The 20,267-nt window shown below is 37.0% G+C and overlaps 1 protein-coding gene across 1 annotated transcript in view; it reads left to right on the forward strand.

The window, feature by feature from the left end:
* The window catches only part of EXOC2 (exocyst complex component 2), a 132,345-nt gene that overhangs the window by 93,227 nt on the left and 18,851 nt on the right, over positions 1-20,267 (forward strand). Inside the window, exon 23 of the mRNA XM_086608422.1 lies at positions 1,678-1,819. Coding sequence (XP_086464548.1) covers positions 1,678-1,819 — 142 coding nt within the window. The remainder of the gene's footprint in view (positions 1-1,677; positions 1,820-20,267) is intronic.

Genomic DNA, 20,267 nt, shown 5'->3' on the forward strand with positions numbered 1-20,267 from the left:
AATGGGAATGGTCTAAGGATAATTTTTCTCCCTAATCATAAGAAATTGAAGTGAAGAATGTCTTGAAAGCCATTCTGGATTTATATTTCTGTGATCCTGTGTAAGGGGAAAAAGAGTGAGATTTCTGTACACTGAATGTGTTCTTCAAGTCTTGAAGGCTGTCAGGTAGAAGGGAAAGAAGGAGGAAATAGCCTTGATCTTCTCCTGGGACCAAATTCTCACGGCCTTATGAAAATGCTGTCTTTGAGATATAGATCCTCTTGTGACAAATTAAAGGAGATTCATCAGATAGAAAAGCAGGAAAGTGGTGATGCCTCTTGTATCTGAGCACCAGCTTCACCAGCCCAACTTTCCTGAATGTGACAGCAACTTTGGCCTCAATAACACCTCTGTTTTCCTGTGCACTTAGGATCTCGTTCGTGAAGGCTTGTCTGTCTGTCTATTCCTGACTCAAATATTGCAGTTCCCTTTCTCTTCACTTAACAAAGTGCCAAAGGATGCCAAAGGAGATCACAGTTTAGAGACATCCCTGCAGTGAATAAGTTTCATCCCTTATTCTACAGCTTGAAGCATAAAGTGTTTAGAAAGGGATGATACAGAGTTGATATTCTTCTTTTCTTTCTTCTGAATTCTCAGTTTGATCTAGAGCCCTGCCGCCTTCTTCACTTTTAAACCCCTTTGATCCTGGAAATTGTCATATATATGCTTTTTTCCCAGAGGGTTGAGGAAAATGAGCACTAGTTTACAAGCTTTACTTTGCTATTGCTTAACCTCTTAGTTATAAGTACATTTAAGTAAAAGTCACATGTTATTTTCAGCATATTTTATTTGCATTTAGCATCCATTACTGTCCTAAAATACTGATGTTCTACTTTAACATTGTATGATATGCATTGTGTTCCAGAATTGTTCTAGAAGCTATAGTTACAGGGGGTACCTATGTTTAATAAGAAGTCTTGTATAAAATTTGAAGTTGTTCAGCTACTATGAACAAACTGTGGGTATTGCTTTAGCTTTCAGTGTGGCTAAGTTGTGTGAATTACTAAAAATTGCATAGAGAGCTGATAAAGAGAGAAATTCTGGAGGTGTTGGCGAGCTGCAGCTTATGATTCTGTCGTACAGATACACCTTGAAGTAGAGCAGTGAAGTTCACATGTACGGTTTCAGAAGACAGACTCCTAAATAAATCCGTGTATTTTTCAAATACAGACCAGATAATGAAAAATTGTAATATTACAATTGGTAGCTCTTAAGTATTACACAAAAATATTTCTGTTTCAGGATGGAAAGTATTATGGACATGTTTTAAAGCATTAACAAAGTTCAGTTGTTTACTTGGTGAGAGATCAGGACTTCCTGACATGCAGAAGAAAAAATCATGCCATTAGACAGTTATGGAGTGATCTGTCTGCATTGTCATTCCTTGGACTTTTCCTAAAAATGTCTGTTGCTGAGCATAGTAAGAAAAAAAAAATGTATACTGGGTAGGATGAACCGATAATGTGGAAGTTCCTAGGTTTTTATATATGTAATTATGAACTGAAATGTGTAAGTAATTGCTACTCTTTACCGAAAATTAAAGAAGACACGAGGTAAATTTTTTGGGGAATGTGATTTAATTCTTGTAACTAATGACTGTTTCTTATGTTCTTTCTCTTTCTTTTTTTTTTTTTTCAGGTTAGCATGGAATCCTTGAAAGAGCTGGATCAAAGACTGTTTGAAACGTACATTGAATTCAAGGCAGATCCGATAGTTGGGTCATTAGAACCCGGCATTTATGCAGGATATTTTGATTGGAAAGATTGTCTTGTTCCAGCAGGTAAATATCTGCTTATTAAACTCTGAAATTATTTTAACAGGTGATTGATAGGAGCTAAAATATACTGTACAATTAAAAACTTTTTTCTAGTCTATGTTTTTAACTTTTGACAACTTCTTATTATAAGTTCTTTCTCACAGACTTTACTTAATTCCTAAATCATTTTTCAAATACCCCCAAATGATTAAAGCAGCTTTTACCATTGATAATCTCTTTAATGCTTGTTTTTTGTGATTATTTTGCTTCATTGCTTATATATAATAGAAAGAATTATAAAAGACATCTTTGAATTTCATAAGAAAATAGCATTGAGTTTGTTTGGGATTTTTTCCAAAGAATCTAGCTACTTTCGTAATAGATGTAATTACAGTTCTGAAAGGGTAAAATTATGAGAAAATCCATACTATGACAGTGGTCCAGCAAAGAATGTTAAACCATCGAAGAAGGGCAGGTACAAGGTATTTAGAATGACTGAGATATTAGACGTTATTTAGGTGCGTTAAGAGCCTCTGTTTTAAGGAATCATGATTTAAATGAGCCTTTTTTTTTTTTTTAAGTAGGGAATACTGTACACATCTTAACATTTAGGTCCTTTGAACATCTGATTTGTCATATCTAAAACTAACAGATCTAAATCACTTATCACATAATCTTTTTGACTGCAAAATTTAAAGATTTGATTTGAGTCATTTGCCTGGTTTAGATCTTGACTTTTTTAGAATTAATTTTAAAAAAAAAGAAAAAAGTTGATTACATTGGCAAGGCAAAACATTCAGGCCTCAGTTGTGTTCCTGAGTGGTACTATGAGAGATGTGTAGTGTTGCATAATTAAAGTTACTCAATGTTCCTTAGTGGATACAACTATGCCTGGTCACCAAGACTTAATAGTTTGGCCTGAAGTATTTTTATATGATGTTTCTGCATTAGCTTCCAAATCATGGAATCATTTGGTTGGAAGAGACCCTCAAGATCATCGAGTCCAACCATTCACTCTGCACTGTCAGGGTCCCTAAACCATGTTGCTCAACACCAAATCCACATGGTTTTTAAACACCTCCAGGGATGGCGACTCCCCCACCTCCCTGGGCAGCCTGTTCCAATACTTCACAACCCTCTCTGTAAAGAAATTTTTCCTGATATCTAACCTAAATTTCCCCTGGCGTAACTTGAGGCCATTCCCACTAGTACTAGTCCTAGTGAAAAGGCAAATTTTGACAAGAACAGTTCTTTTTTTAAAAGGAAAGACATCAATTTGCCAATGCTTAAAAGATAAGGTAAAGGAAAAATAATTTCCCTGATGCGGTCTGAAACTTTCAAGCATTTCATCTGGCAATTGAAAACTTGACCAGAGTGGGGGCATGTTGATGCCATGGATAAATCTTTTGCAAAGGATGTTTTGGAAAAATGGGAGTATGAAAATACTCAGGAATTTGCTAGGAATAACATTGAGAATTTTCTGATGATCAATTTCCTGTGTTGCTAGTCCAGCCTAGAACTTCAACTCCTATGAACAATTGTGCTGGTCAAGCACCAGCAAATATTCCTTTCTTGATGCTCCCCCTGCTGTTACCAAGCAGAATGAAGAAGCTGGAAGGCTGAATAGAATGTAGAGAACACCTGATCTGAACTATTGGGAAGATAATGCTTTTGGATAGCTAGAATTGTTCATGAGGAGGATACCAATGGTGCTGGAAAATAAGGTGACTTCAAGGCAGGGAGCAGATTGGAACGGAAAGCTTGTGATGAAGACGGGTATCGAGCAAAGAACCAAGGTGGAACAAAGGGGGAAACCAAGACTGGATGAGCAAGGTAGAAACATAAATTAGGGTAGGATTTAGAAATGGGATTAACACAGAAATGGATTGAAAGGGATTATACAAACAGGAGACAGACTTGAAGTGCAAATAAAAGGACAGAGAACTCTGATATTCACTAGATTAGTGAATTTACCAGAAGCTGCACTGTAATCACAGGAATCCCCTCAATCTTGCACTTTTGTCCTCTTGCCTATTAGTGTTACTGATCACTTTCTTTGCTCAGCTGGCAGAAGTTACATATATGTTACTATATTTTTGTAGTAAGGCTGCAGGCAGCACTACGTGCCATGTATAGGCGGTACCGCTGAGGAATGCAATAATGGCAGAAACGTTTTGCCTTACCAGTGCCATCGACATGGTTTCATATTTAGAATCAAGGCTACAAAATTCAAGGTCTGCAACATTAGCCAAATGACTCAAATCTGTCTGAATCTACTGTACAGAAATTACATGTATGTATTGCCCATTCTGGTGCTGAACCCTGCAGACCAATGCAGTACGTGAATTTTCTGGTTTCCATTCAAGTTTTTTGTTTGCTTTCTTATCAATGTCAGTAAAAATTATGTACAGAAAAAAAAACTGACATAAAGACAATCAAGTATAATCCAATCATAAATAACAACTTTTTTTCCCCACGAGTACACTTGACTTGCTTCATGAAACAGAGGTTGGCTTGGAGCTGAAACTGGGTTTTGTATTAACTGGAGCTGTCAGAGGTAAAAATCTATCCTCAGCTGTTAGAGATTTTGAGAAGTGAGTGAAGCATAGTCTGAAAGGGGGGAAAAATGTGGAGGCAGGATTCTGTCCCTGCCTCCACAGGGTTTTCTGTGTCATGTTAATAACTCACTTAAGCATTTTTGTCTTTGTCTTTAAAATGCCTTCTTTGACTCCTGTCAATTTGAACATTCGTGTTTAATTTGACTACCTGAAGTCTTGTATAGAATATTCCTAAAAATCTTATCCAAAAACCTTGACAATCTGTTTACCATTGACCACTTTGCAGTCATCTGTCTCAAAGTAGTGGGGACAATACTTCATTGCATCATGTAATTCATGGGGAAATGGAAGGGAAAATAGAGGAATGAGAAGAACTGTAAGAAATGAAAAGTTCTGGAGGAGAAATTAGAAGGAAATTAAGAAGCCTGCCTTTTGAGCAAGCTTAGGAAAAATAAACAGTATAAAAGCTTTGTACCATGTTTCTGTCAGTGTGGAAAAAGCATGTGCCTTGCTCACTTAGGCAATTGTCCTGCAATTACCAGATATTTACTCACACATACGTTTTTTGTTACAGTTCTAAGTATAAGGAAGGGCAAACTGTTTGCATGGGGCAAATTTTCATTTAGCCTATGTGCTAAAACTTTTACTGTTTAGTTTTTCAACATACCTGCTCTTTTCAATGTGTAAGTTCCAAATGTCAGAAAGAACTTGTGCACAATATGATTATACATTTGCCCCTTTATTTTGATCTAAGGTGTGATTGCTGGTGTTAGAAGGCCATATTATTAACTTAATTAGATTTAATGTTAATAAATAACTTTCATTTAAATTTTCATTTTAATGTCAGTGTCGACTTCTGAGTCTTTACAAGAAAAGACTTCAATTTTAACGTGCAGCAACAATGAAATTTAGTTTGGTTCTTTTTCCTTGCTTGAAACATTGTTCCAATTTAATCTACAGTATTAACAGAATTAAGAGATGAAAAGAATAATGGGAAACATAATATTAATCAGGTGCCAAGTATGTTTTAAAATATTTTTTTGCGTGTGTGCTAGTCAATCTGCTAGTTCAGCGTACAAGTTTTTTTCCTTTGTGTTCATTCTTCCCTTTCAGTAGTAGGTTGTGTTTTGTTGGGTTTTGAACTCTATTTTAAATGCATATATTTTGTCTTAGTCACCTGACAAAATTAGACTCTCTGATCCTTTCTGGATTCCAAGTCTATAGTCTTTCAGAGGGTGAATTAGGTGGTTGTGTTACTCCAAAACTGGATAGAAAATATTTCTGTGTATTGAAGCATGTCCAGCACAAGCAAAAGTAGCTGTAGTATTTGAGCGTTCCATCTTTTCGGTTATTAATGTGAGCTTTTGCATGCAAATGTCAAATTATTTTTAATAATGTGGCACACCTCATTATATTTTATTCGTTTATATATACAACAACTACATGAATTTGAGACTATAGTAAGCGTGGATTTGATTACCACACAAAAAGGAGGTGTGTGTTTGTTTTTCTGAGGAATTCAGATATGGTGATCTCTCTTCATAAATCATTTTTGAAACGCTGGCTGCTGTGCAGTCTAGCCAGCGTTCACTCAAACTTCATGGCGTATACAGAGTTGCAGTTGCTAGTCTAACAGTCTTTTAAAAAAAGTATGTATCTCCTGTGGTTCACTGGTGGTGTCAGATACTGGGTAGTTTGGGTTTTTTTTGGTAGTATTTAAAATTTCACATCGCATTCAAAGTTTCGGGTGATTTCGCACTTTCAACTGCAAGTTGATTGTTTGTGTTTTTTAGATATTCAATCTGTGCTTGGCATAAATTGAATACAGTCGAGTTAAATCTGAATTTCTTCTTATTTGGCATGTTAAGGGAGCATTGTTTGAAACATTTCAAATATATCAAATGCCACTTACAGTAAAAGATTAAGTGCGTCAGATCTGCTAAATCAGATTTGATATACTTGTCACATCTCTTATCTGTTATTTGTCTAATTTAAAAATCTAATAAAAAACTTCTAGTGGCAAAAGCCTGATGAAAAGGTACTCAACAGTTAAAAATGAAATATCAAAAGGCATATTTAATTTGTAGTTACACAGCAACATACTTGTCAACCCTAACTTTGCTTCTTTTGTTTAATTTGGGGCACCAGCACCCTGCTTACATGAAAGATGACAAGTGCATTTACATCTTAAAAACATTTGGATATAGTAGAGTTGGGGTTTTTTTTGAGAAATAGGCAATTACTTTTTGACTGAAATGTGCAAAATAGTTCAGTTTGAAATCTCTGTAACCCTTTAAATTTCTTCTAACAATTTAAACGATGGCTTCAGAATTATCTTACTAGGTGTAGATGATTTTGAACTCCAACAGATCTCCAACTATTGGTGTCCTGTGCTTAGGAATTGTCTAGTTTTTTATTTTTAGTAAGGCCAAATTCTGATCTTTTGATAGAGGGATATAATGTGCCAGTTAGTCTTTGTCTGTGAACAGGAAGAAAACAATGATGCTTTTGCAGTTCTACTGCGTATAAGAAATAAATGCTATGATATTAAAACAAAAAAGATGTTCCGCATTGGCAAATAAAGCTGCTAAAGGACTTGTCAGTTGTGCTTTTTTTGTTACAAAATGCCAGTTGTTTAACTGTTCATGGCACAGCCACAGATATATTCCACTAGCTGGTTATTTTTGTCTCACTACTGGAATAGGAGGAGAAGGCTGAAGCCTTACATGTATCTCACAGCCTATGTGTCCTTGCATTGCATGCCATTGCATTTCATTTTCTTGCAGAGTTTCTCTGAAAAGGGAACTTACCTTTAACTGCTAGCAATTGCAGCAGCAAAGCGATTTTTAGGATTTTTTTTTCTTGTTTCCTTTGTTTGTGGCACTTTTTTCCCAACAGAGAAATATAAAGTATAGCTGGGTCTCCTTCCTATGTCCTGGAAGAACTGAGCTGCTTCAGGCTCATCTGGGATGTGGGAAGGAAAAAAAAAAAAAAAAAAAAGGAGGAAAAAAAAAAAAAGAGACCACTACTGTGTATCTGTGCTGGGGCGTTGTGCCTTTATGGAGAATTTTTTGGAACACCAGAGTGTTCTTACACACAATACTTTTTAAGTACTGGAGTTAAAACATGCTATTTTTCATTCGAACTAGCTGTGTTTGCAACATACATTAGTAAATTGATGTTTTGTCATTATAGTAAGGAAATATTGACAATGTTCTGTATCAACCATCCCTAAATGCCATGTTCAACCAGCAAGTGTAACAATCCATGTGTTGCACGACTGCAGTTCTTGCATTTGGTTTACTGCACATAATTCTTTGCAGAGTAGAATCACGTACTAAAATTTTGAAGTCAGGGTTATCATGTTGCCTTTCAATTAACTTTGTAAAAAAAAAAAAAAACAAAACAAAACAACAAAACAAAATAAAAAAAAGACTTGCTGGTCGAAATATAAGCACAACTTTCACTGCATGTTTCAAAATACCTTCATTTGCGTAACTTCATTTTCACCTCAGATTTTTGTTCAATTTCACTTTCAGACCTTCAGATTTCATTACATTTCTCACTTCTGACTGCAGGGAGGTCTGTTTAACTTTAATTGATGTCTGAATTATAAATACTAAGGGTTATTCTGGCTGGTGAAATGGAATGGATGTTAGACGTGGTACCTTTTCTGTCCTTGGAAACAGTTGCAAAACATGAGAACAGGAGAAGAAACTGTTTCTCCAGCTTCCTGTAGCTTCTACCAACAAGTTATCTTTAATTTCTGACTGTTACAGAAATCTCAGTAGAAACTGTCCTGGAGAAACATGGCATTTTCCACGTCCTTATCTGCCACATATTGCATTGCACTTGTCTGTGGACTGTATCAGATACCTTCTACCTCCACACACTCCTTGCATTCAAGATTCAGATTGGATAGATTAGAATCGGTAGATTCAGATTGGATATTGGTAGATTCAGATTGGATATTAGGAAAAAATTTTTTACCATGAGAGTGAGTGGTAGAACACTGGAACAGGTTGCCCAGAGAGGTGGTGGATGCTCCATCCCTGGAGACATTCAAGGCCAGGTTGGATGAGGCCCTGAGCAACCTGATCTAGTTGGAGATATCCCTGTTCCTTGCAGGGGGGTTGGACTAGATGACCTTTGAAGGTCCCTTCCAGCCCTAACCATTCTATGATTCTGTGATTTTCTGCTGCTTATTTTGAATTGAGTTTCTTGTTGACTGGTGTCAGCAGACTCTAGACTTCACGAGTGCAAGCATGCCGTAGTTGTTCATCTGCAACTCAGCTGTTTTATTTCTTACACTTCCTCTTGCTTTGCACATGTCTACCTTCACACACAGTTTTTCTTTATAGCATTTTCTGCTTTTAAGCCTACCAGTAGTTGTTTACTAGACTGTAACTCGTATCTCTCCCAGTTTCTCTTCGGTTTTATCTGTCAAACCCCTTCCTGCAATACCTTGTGGCATTTCTGTCTGTGCTTTGCTAAAGACTACTAAGCTCCAGGAATTAATCTCCAAAAACGTCTTCTCTTTCATTTTTCATTAAAAGTTGGAAAACCTGCGTTCTCCTCAAACCACAAAATTAAGCGGTCAGCAAATTTGTAAATTTCCTATTTAAAGCAGGGTGCATTTTAAAAAGGGAAATAATATGATAACGGAAAAGAAAATCTTTCTCATCTCAAAATTTTGAAGACCTAAGACAGGCTTCGTTTGTATTGCTTGAGGGATGGGAAGAGCATGAATGCAAAAGCCTTGTATCTCTAAAAATAAGTCTTGCCGTGATTCCTTGATCAGACTGAATTCTAGCCTTGTTGTAGCTTGAGAATTGTGTCTGTCGGTGTACCCTTTCTAACTGATGGTCTTACAAGTCACTTGAATGCCTAAACGAGATGATAGTTACCACAGCTCCAGAGGATTTACTTATCAGCAGTGTCTGACAACTCAGAAGTCTCTTTTGTTGTCTAGCCAGTTTTGGGAAGTCGTAGCATACTTGTCTCCAGTTTGGCGTTTCAAAGACCAGTTTGGTCTTTAGCTGGGAAACTTCTCATCAGTTCAACGTTTTGTAGTTCAGGCAGCATTAGTTCGCAGTCCATCTGTGGGTGGACATGTGTTACTGTCAACAGTCTTCTTTTTGTTACGAGGAAGCCTAAATATTTTTTTAGATCCTCAAGCATACTCTTCGAAAAACACTTAAGCTATTTAAATATTATTGAGTGTTTTTATGACTGTCTTTGATAGTAGCATCTGACCTCTGCAATACTCAGCAGAAGATTAATCAAGGATTGGAATCAATGATAATTCATAGAGGAGAAAGGGCAAGCATCGTTTCTTTTTCCTCTTCCAGCAGTCCTTTTTACATGCATGAATGAGGGGATACCCACACAAGTTTGGTACTGCCCCAGCCCCTTCAATAAAATGTAAGTAGTAATGAATCACGCACGTCATCAGCAGAACCAATACTCAGTGGTCCAACTTTTTGGCATAGTGAATGCTTTCATGTTTACATTGCATTTGATAGGCACAAATGCCATCTTAATATTTATTGTTTGGTTTACTGATTACTCTGAGTGCCCCAGTGTTACTGGAATGAGGCAGGAAACAGTTTTGGAGAGCTGTCAGGTTGGGTTTACAGATAGGATAAGTGAGTAGGAATGGATGGTTGCAAGAGTGGGAGAGGAGGACCTCAGTGGTGCTCCACATGAGTTTGCGAGCCAGAACTGAAGACCAGGATGGTGAGGAAGATACGGTAAAGTCATACTATAAGGAGCAAAAAGCTTGGAACTACAAATCAATAGTCACTGTTACTATTATTTCTTTTTATTTGATTACTAGTTTGATTATAAGCCCCCCAAAAAATAACACCTTGGTTGTGAATGAGGTGTTTGAGTGGGCTCAGTGTTAGACTGCTCCTTCAATCATTACTCTCAGAAAGTAGATTTTTATTGTCTTAGTAATGCTCAAGGTCATTTCAGTGGCAATCTTGAAAAAACTGAGGTGTAATGAAACAAGTGGAGTAAGGAAATAAAGTCATATGAAAGGTAGAATTACCTGTAGTCCCAAACTGTGGTGTTGGGTCTATCTCAGACTCCTGAGTTAATCTTTTTAGTTTGGACTTATTCTCTTCCGACAAAGATTTATTTCCACATGTGTGCTCACTGTAGATGCTTTGCTATTTCTCACGTAATAGCCAGTTGGCCAGTGTTTGCTCCTAAAAGATCTTGAGACTGCTCTCCTCTTGTACCCCAGAACTGTTTTGAAGTCCCTTTGACAATCTCTAGCCAGATTCCAAAGGCCTTCCTGCTTGTGCTGTTGTCGCATGGCTGTCCGTTAGTGTATGGGTCTTGGCCTTCTGTATTGACAGTACTAAATTTTAACTATACAGCAGCATTTATCTGCTGAGAGATTAAATGTATTCTCAGGATTATCTTTTTTTTTATTATATATTTAAATGTATTTGCTAGCTTGGAACAGTTGCATTTTTCATGTTGTATTGGGTAACGCAGTTATGTTTCCTGTTTTGAGGTTGTCAGTGCTGCAGACGAGATCCCATGGAAATCAAGTCATCCATTTTAGAAGTTGGGTTCAAGGCAGCCTTGGTGCCCGTAGTAAACCCCTTGGTCAGTTCACATTCTTGGTTACAGGTTCAAATGTTGCATTAAGGGGTTTATGGTCAAGCATAAAACCCATACTGGATTCAAGATGAAAGAAGACTGATAAAAACAGTTATTTTCTCATCCTTGAATGTGTGCAGGAGTTAAGGATGCTGTAGTTATTAACATTTTAAATACAGTGTTGAAAATGCAGTCTCCAAGATATACCTTGCTACTGGGCAGCTAAACTAGCAGAGTGGGAAAATAGCTGTCTACTCAGTGTTTCTGTAACACTTTCTGCCCAGGAGTGTGTGCTTGTTTTTAAGTTGAAAATTTTAGTGTAACAAGAAGTCTCAGCTTTCTATACAAAATTTCTATACAAAATTCAGCCTGGAGCGTATTCTCTCTGTAGCCAAGTTATCAAGCCCTTGAACTCTTACTTTTTAAGTGGGAAAATATGATAGACTTCTAACAGTACAGCAGATCCGTGGTAATAAAAAGCATTTCATTAGCTTAAAATGACTTTACACGACGAATTGCAATTTAAATTTAATGAAACACTTAAACTTTATTGAAGTGTGGATGAAATTATAGTGCTGGACTTGTTCAACAGTTGAAGTAATTCAAAGATATTAAAATCCTTTACTTTGAACTGCGAAAAAATCGTAAGCTCTCCAGTTATTGTGAGTCACTCCTGCGTCCAGATAGCTTCCAAATGTTAATTTTGGACTTGAACAATTTTTAAGGATCTATTGTTCAGGGCATGCAAAGACATTCTTCATTTCAAATCCATGCCCTTTTCAAAATGCTGTAGGGATTCAGTGAAACTTGGAAGTGAAAAAACTATGAAATGGTAACATTGGAAGCCGGTGCAAGTTCCCACCTTCACTCTAGTAAGCAGGATAAATATGTGGTCTCTGAATACTGTACATGCCTTGCAAAAATTTTTATCTCATTTTTTCTTTTTCATAGCAGAATAGAGGGCAGTAAGGTTTTCGGGATTTTTTGTTTGTTTGTTTGTTTGGTTTGGGTTTTTGGATGGGTTTTTTTGTTTGCTTGCTTGGAGGTTTTCCTTAACTGTAGTAACATCTCTAAAAGCTGCTGTAGTCTGATTCCAACTCACTGCTTATTTAAACAGACAGATAAATAAAATTCTACATGAAATTCGGGATTTTTGCCATAAATTTATGGTATACTCTTGTGAATAATACATGCATTTGGCTGCAGTAACATCTTTGAGTTAAGAACATCCACAGACCTTTGCAGTATCAGGTTCCAAAAGTGTCGGGGTTTTATATTATATCTGTGCCACATCTTTGAAAAAGTTATTTTGGCCTGCTTCTTACCATTGTAATTCTGATATAATTCAATAGAAATAGCAACTTTTTTAAAAAAAATGAATATCTTTACTTGTATTAACAAAACTATACTGTAAAAGAGACAGGAAAATTGTGTATCTTATTGCTGCTAGTAATCTTTTTGCTCAAAGCACCACTTTTAAAGTTTCTTACTTAAAAATAGAAAATCTTTTTAAAAGTCCATACTCAACTTCCTTTTGCCATGTTTACCTTCTCTTTTACTTACCAAAGTATATCTGTCTTAACTCACCGTAATAAACGTGGGACGTGTTTCACAGGTGACTAAGTTTTTTTTCTGTAGCTTGAAGGTTAGACAGATGCAGGACATAACTGAATGCTAAAATAATTAGTGTCTGTATTGTTCCAAATACTTTCTTTGTGAAATTGGGCTCTCTTGGATCAGTTGGCTTCGATTTTCTCACTTCTTATAATAATAATATTTGAGTGACAACCGAAGTAAATTCATAAACATAGTATATCTCTAAGCCCATTCTTCATTTATGAAATTGCTGTCATTTTGCATATGACAGGCTATTATTAAAGTACCAGTGACTTCAGGAATTATGAGAAGAACACACAGTTTCCTGAGCAAGTCTGTGTTTTGAAAGGTTTTAATAATTTTAGGTTTTATAAAATCATGAAAGGACACCTTCAGGGTGCCTTAAAAATGATGTGTTTGAAAGAAATAAATGAACATTCTTGCAGACTATGCTTGGTTTGTGTTAACGAAAGGAAATATTGCTTGAAATTTTTGGATTCAACTGTTCTCAGTTTTGATGGAGATGTTGATTTTTAGTATACCTTACAATTAAAGAAGTGACTTTCGTTTCCCATTGAATTGGTCATTCTGTGTCTTTATGGTGAATATAGCTACCCTCTCTTATCTGTGAAACACATCTTTTTAGATTGACGCTTCTTGCCATTACATAAATCCTCTTGTATCGGAATATCTGGGGGTGGTGTGAAGGGGTTGGTCTGTGCTGCTGACTTCGACCCCCACTGACACCACTGGATGTGAGACTGGCATTAACCTGCTGTCCTGGTCTCAGCTGGGACATAGTTTTCTTTTTAGTAGCTAGAATAGCACCGTGGTTTGGGTTTAGTCTGGGATTTGTTATGAGAAGAATGTTGGTAGCGCACTGATGTTTATAGTTGGTGCTGAGACATCAAGGACCTTTCAGTTTCCCATGTTTTGCCAGCGTGTAGGAGCTCAGCAGGCTGGGGGAGCATGGCTGGGCCCACATCTCTCCCCTTGTGATTTGAACTTAGACTTAGGATTGAGGACCAAATTTGCCAAAGGAGTATTCCATGTCATGCAACACCATGATTGGTATGTAGATTAGAGTTGGCCAGGAAGTTTGATCTTTTCTGCCTTGGGCTCACAGATTCTTGGATTTCTGTCTTTCTCTTACTCTCTTTTTGGGGCTTTTGCTCTTCCAGGATTGCAGTTTTGGGACTTAGCTGTTTCGAGATCGCTTGCCGGGACAGGTTGGGTGTTGGTCACCGAGTGGTGAACAATTACACGGTTCGTCACTTGTTTGTATATATTATTATTGTCTTATATATTGTCATATATTATTATTACTTTTAATTTTATTTTAATTATTAAATTGTTCTTCTCTCAGCCCATGAGTCCCCTTCCCTTTTCCCAGGGTGGGGAAGGGTGAGTGAGTGGCTGCATGGTGTTTAGTTGCCGGCTGGGTTACACCATGACGCCTGCACATCTATGAAGTGGGAGATGTGTCTGGGATTGGCAAGGACCACCAAACATGATGAGGTATCACACTGGCACTTTTGAAAGCCTGTGTCAAAATTGTGAAGTAAAGAGGTACAATTGGTTTCTTTTTTCTGAAGTAGCTCACGTGTGAAGAATTTGGAAAATCCTTAAGTAAATGACAAACATGGTACAGTACTGGAAATGAGTACCAGGCTTCAGAAGAATGTAGATACTGGTTTTACAATATGATGATACTCTCAGTATGTCCACTACCTACCAGCTGCTGTGTTCCTCAGTTTCTCTATTTTCCTTAAATCTGAAATGAAACCAAAGAGAGCGTTCAAGCAACAGAGCAGTTTCTTGGTCAGCATGCTCTAACTTTATTTCATGAGAAAACTGTCGATGCAGATTTTGAAAATATGTCCAATATATATCAGAGATATATCTCCTAAGCAGTCTGCCCCCTCTTACATGTAATATTGTGTCTTGCCTTAGTGTTTCTGTTGCTCACAGACACTGGAAACTTAAGAATGTTCTGCGGCCAGAAAACAGTGATTAAATTCCCACTCTGCCAGATTTCCTGGATATACACAGAAGGATCTCAATCTTATAGACTGCTAAAATCGGTGGGAACCTAGTCATACCAGGGACGTGTGCCCTGTTGATTTTTCAGCACCTTAACGTGTTGGCTATTAACACTTTCTGCTTTATCAAAAAAAAATCCTTCAGCATTAAAATTGTTCTTATAGTTGAAATAGATATAAGGAATCCCTTAAATTCCTTATATTTTAGATATAATTCCTTGTATCTTAGATATAAGAATATTCCTTATATCTTAGATGTAAGGAAGAAATTCTTCACTCTGAGGGTGGTGAGGCACTGGCACAGGTTGCCCAGAGAAGTTGTGGCTGCCCCATCCCTGGAAGTGTTCAAGGCCAGGTTGGATGAGGCTTTGGGCAACCTGGTGTAGTGGAGGGTGTCCCTGCCCATGGCAGGGGGGTTGGAACTGGATGATCTTTGAGGTCCCTTCCAACCCGAACCATTCTATGATTCTAAATCTAGTGATAATAGAACTTATATGCATAATGCTGTGACTATTATATGCTGAAAATTAGGGGAGGCAGAGGGAGGGAATTCATTAAAAATTTTCCTTGGGAGAATGAAGCAGTATTTGCTTAGGAAGCCATCCTACAGCTAATGCTGGTAGAAAAAGTTCAGGTAATACTGAGGCATCCTTAGATGTATTCATTTTCATGTCAAGAAGGAGGGTTTGTTTTATCTAAGAATCTGACACAGAAATTTTGTTCTTCAGATCGTTTTTCATAGAATCATAGAATGGTTTGGGTTGGAAGGGACCTTAAAGATCATCTAGTTCCAACCCCCCTGCCATGGGCAGAGAAATCCTCCACTACACCAAGTTGCCCAAAGCCTCATCCAACCTGGCCTTGAACACTTCCAGGGATGGGGCAGTCACAACTCCTCTGGGCAACCTGTGCCAGTGCCTCACCACCCTCAGAGTGAAAAATTTCTTCCTTATATCTAATCAAAATCTCCCGTCTTTCAGTTTGAATCCATTTCCCACTCAGGTAGAACAATGATTTTGGTTTTGGATAGTATATGTTATGTTGTAGTTGGGTGAAATGTCTTTTCTTGTAGTGCAATTTTTTTTCATCTGCCTCAAACCATCTACTTTAAATATCTGATAGTTGTGATTATTTGATACTGTTGGGTTTCCCCTTAAGTCAAACATATATAGCCTCTGAAATTCAACAAAAAAAAAGATTCAGCAGCCCCAACATTGTTAATGCTGAAGTAGAAATGGTAAGACTGGGGGTTTTTTAGGTGCTGCTAAATCTGTAGGGCAGGACACTGTTGGCTGTGAAGTGTTTGTGTTCTTATTCTCTCAAGGTTGCCTTTATGGGTTACAGCCATGCCTTGATGGGGCAAAGATAAAGATGTATGAATGGCTGTAAGCTCCAAAATAGGGGTTTTTTTACATTAATGGTTTTGGTTTACAGGGTTTTGATTTTTTTGTCTTTTGTCATTTACATTTCTTGTTACCAGATTAACGAGTTGAAATTTGGCTTGTTCTACAATAATTCAAGTAATTTGAGGGTCCTGATAGTTCAATTCTCAGTATGGTATGCCCATCCTTTGCTCATGACCTTCAAGTCTGGATTGGTAAAAGGCACTTCATGCTTTGTTACTGATTTGATGGAAGAAATAAAAGTAAATCTGTCTCTTAACAAAACTCTCCTGAGAAAATGCACATCTATCAAATCAACCTTCGGCTACCTGCACATCTTTTAAGTATTTAGATGCTGTCAAACATCTCTTCTTCCCAAGTGAAGCACTGTTGGGCTTTGCATTTCCTGTTGGAGTCTTTGGCTTTTATAGGTTTTGCTCCTCATCTTCTTAATGATAAAGCAGATGATATTCTGTCCCAAGAAGCAGTGGATTTTAATGTGTGTGGTCAGGATCAGGATTGCGGATTTGTTCAGCTGTCCCTCAGATCCTTCTGACAGTTTGGATGGAAAGTTCAGAACAACCTTGGCAGCTTCTTTTTTAAAGATGTTTTAATTTGGGTGCACAAGGACACAGAACCAGTATTATTCTCTTGGTGTTCTCCTCTTGTGGACAGAAATTCATGCATAGACAAAGGTATTAATCACGGTATTGACAGTCTTTAGAGCTCTTGCTACTCCAAGCCAGCTGAAACACAGGAACTTTAAGGTTCTTTAAACATCATGACATGATTTCTACTGCTTGAGTTAAAATAGTTTAAAAACTACAACTAATGTAAGCCTTGAAAACCTTCACGTTTAATGGTTTTGGAAAACAGTTTTGTGGCTCCTTGTGTTATGTCCTTCAAGTGACATTCACTGTTTTACATCAACATAGTGTCATGGCTGAAAATAAGAGCAAGGCAACTAATTCAGAGATGTAGCACTGTGACCTTCAGATCTCAAAATATTTAGCTAGATTCAGACTCTTAGCGATCAGGCTCTGTCATCCCTTGCTTCAGACCTATGCTTTGGAAAAGCACTTTCCCACGTAGATTACCAGTAAATTTCTTCATTAAATTTCAGTTATCGATAGCTATTTTTTTAGGTCACTATTAGCCCTTACAACTTTTTCTCTGATTCCTAAGGCATTATATATTGATAATTACTGTGAGCTATACAGAGAAGAATTTCAAGGAAACATTAATCTGATTCACAGTTTAATTAGTATGGAGCTAGTAAGAACAATAGATTTATCAAAACATTTTCAGTTTTACCAAGAAAGACCTGCTAATGAGCTATTTATAGCACACTTGTATCTATTTTTGTCAGTAGTCTAAGGACTGACTTAGGACAAACGGGTTAAAAAACAGGAAATGTGGTTAAATAAGTGGGTAATCTCTCCAGAGAGTTTCCAGTTTGCCTACACGTTCACATTTTCTTCTGAATGTAGTCTCAAAACAACACGAAGTACAGTACCTTGAAATCCTTCTTCGTTTAAAGGAGGGAATGTTTCCAGCAATAGCAGGAAGTGGCCTGGTGAAAAATTTTGCGTTCTTGGTCAAATTCAAATGAGGTTCTGGAGTCACTGTCTTCAAGTGGGTTTTTTTCTGCTTTAGTAACGTTGGAGCAGTTGTACGACATTTCAGTTGGTTCAGCTTCTCATATAAATCCAGGAAAGTTTGTGAATGCTGTAATTTTATCTTTAGTTCTAGACTAGTTTTGAATAATTGCTCTCCTCCAGCTTTATTTACCCTTTCTTTTACATGGGGCTGTATTTATTTGTCAACATACTACGCACATATTTTTAAAAATATACATAATCATGCTTGGAGGTAGTAAAAATGGTGTTATTAATCAGACTGCATAAATTTTGCTGCAAAGTAAGGAAATGACCTTTTGATGATGACCTACTGACCACGATGATGTCCATTTAATTCTCTAAGAGGTGGTGTCCATATTTCTTTCTTTGGGCAACACAGAAGCAATAACTAAATGAAAGCTATTCTTTGCACTACTCATTATTTTGTTTTTTGACAGCTACTAATTATCAGCTTTATTAAAATCAACTTGAAAATTATTTGCAAGTCAAAATGAAGAGGGAATATAATATATAAATAAAGCAGCTTGAGCAGTTGTAACGGTTATGACCTGGTGGAGTAGTTCTGTTTTTAGAGCTACTGCCAGATGTAAGTGTTCTGGTTTTAGCATCCTACTAACAGTTTCCTAAAAATGTTTTTATCCAGGACAAACAACAGAACGTGATAGCAAATACATTTAAAAAGAAACAAACAGGTTTATCTAGCTACCTTAATTTAGAAAACAGGCCACTGGCAGTGCTGTTATTTGAAGCTGATTTCCTACCTTTGAAGGGAGAAACCTGCGTGCTGTTGTAAAGAGTAGAGGTGAGCTGCTTTGTTATGTCCATGGGGAAATTCCAAGTCACATCTCTACTTTTTTTTTTTTCTATGTTTTTTTGGTAACATCTGCGAGGTGTCAGGTTAGATGATATCACTGTGTGGGTGGGGACGCTTCAGTAAAATAGCATGACATACTCACAAACCAGTGCTGTAGTTCACGAGACTGGTGTCTGCAGACGAGTTAGGTTTCTGCCTATTCCACGGTTAGGAGACTATCTTGAAAGGTGTAGGCTTCTTGGAAATTAAAACTCTGCTTTTCTAAAGGAGGTCTTGCATTCACTACAGTAACTGCAAATAGTAGCTAGCTTTTAAAATTATTTTCCAGAAACATTAAATAATGTTAGAGTATATTCTAACTATAGAATAATATAGTAAATAATATAGAGTAAATATAAAAAAATAGTAAATAATGTAGAGTATATTCTATATTCTGTTATTTACTATATTAAATATAGTAAATAATGTAGAGTATATTCTAAAAAAGCAAATAGTTTGTTGTTCTAGAAACGTACAAAGTTTTCATTCATAATGGAATTTTAATTATTTCAATCAATTCTTACGCTTGATAATTTTCTGTGATTATATTTGTTAGATTTGTAAATAGTTTTGGGGGACACCACCTTGATTTCAATGCATTTCATGTAGCCTCTGGCACGCTCTTGGTCTTCATGGGCAACAGATGCCACCCTTTTCTTTCATGTCATCTTAACCGCTTAATTCTAAATCCAAATTACTTGGATTTAGTAATCCAAATCCCAAAAAAAATCCAAAATTTTTTTTTCAAATCCAAGTGAGGTGCTCTGGAAGAGTCAAATAAATTTATTCCAAATAGCTCAACAATACCAACATCATGTAAAACATTTTTTGCTATACGTACTTTATATTTCTGTAGCCTAAGTCTGAAATATTTCATGTGTAAGGTATGTTACAAGTCATGTTTATTTGAAGTGCTCCATACTAAAAATAAAAAGATTTTGGTGTTCATTTTAATTTTCACTTTTATTCTATGCTGCCTCTTGTTCATTTTTTGGGATGAGGTAGGAGATAGATAGAACTTCGTCATGCTCTGGGAGGTGCCAGGCAGCCATCTGGAAGTATGGGAAGCCTAGAGCTATTCTGTAGATCTCTTAAATTAAAATTTGTGTACCAAGGTATGTCTGCTCAGATATTTGTATTATTTTTTTTTTAATTCTTCTAACAACTTCTACATGCAACAGTGCTGACTGCTCTGCTGACCTGCTGCGACCTCAGGCAACGTTTCGCTTTTTAGTGCCTCTTCCCCCTCCCACCCATGTTAAACAAATGTTACCTGTTTGTATTTTTAGTTTCCAAAAAGAGATTACTTGATTTTAGTCGGAAGTTATGGGTTAGGTTAGATTGAAAAGTGAAATTCTGTGGTATGTGTCGGGCAGTCGGGTGGCTTGGCTTGCCAGGAGACATCCATCTAACCTTGAAATCCTCGAGTGGGCTGCCCAGGGCAGGACGTCACTCGCTTGGGATGCTGCACAGCACAGTCTGCCTTTCCAAGAGCTGCAGAAATGCAAATAATATGCTTCCATCCCACAGGGTATCCTGCTAGCCCATAGTACTGCTTTTGTAACATGAGTTTCATGGAGGAAAAAATGGAAAACATCCTAGAATCATTGTAGTTAAAGCAGTTGTTAAAAACTGCTATTGCTTCAGCTGCGATGCAGCCAGAACCTAAAGGAAATTTAACAGTTAAAAATCAGGCTGTTTAAAGAAGTTACCTGGCTTTGTGAATACCATTCATTAGTTTCTTTTTTAATGTGCACTACACAGCACTGATTAACGACTTGCA

This window comes from Tauraco erythrolophus, chromosome 3 (assembly GCF_009769465.1).
Source record: "Tauraco erythrolophus isolate bTauEry1 chromosome 3, bTauEry1.pri, whole genome shotgun sequence".
Taxonomy (NCBI): domain Eukaryota; kingdom Metazoa; phylum Chordata; class Aves; order Musophagiformes; family Musophagidae; genus Tauraco; species Tauraco erythrolophus.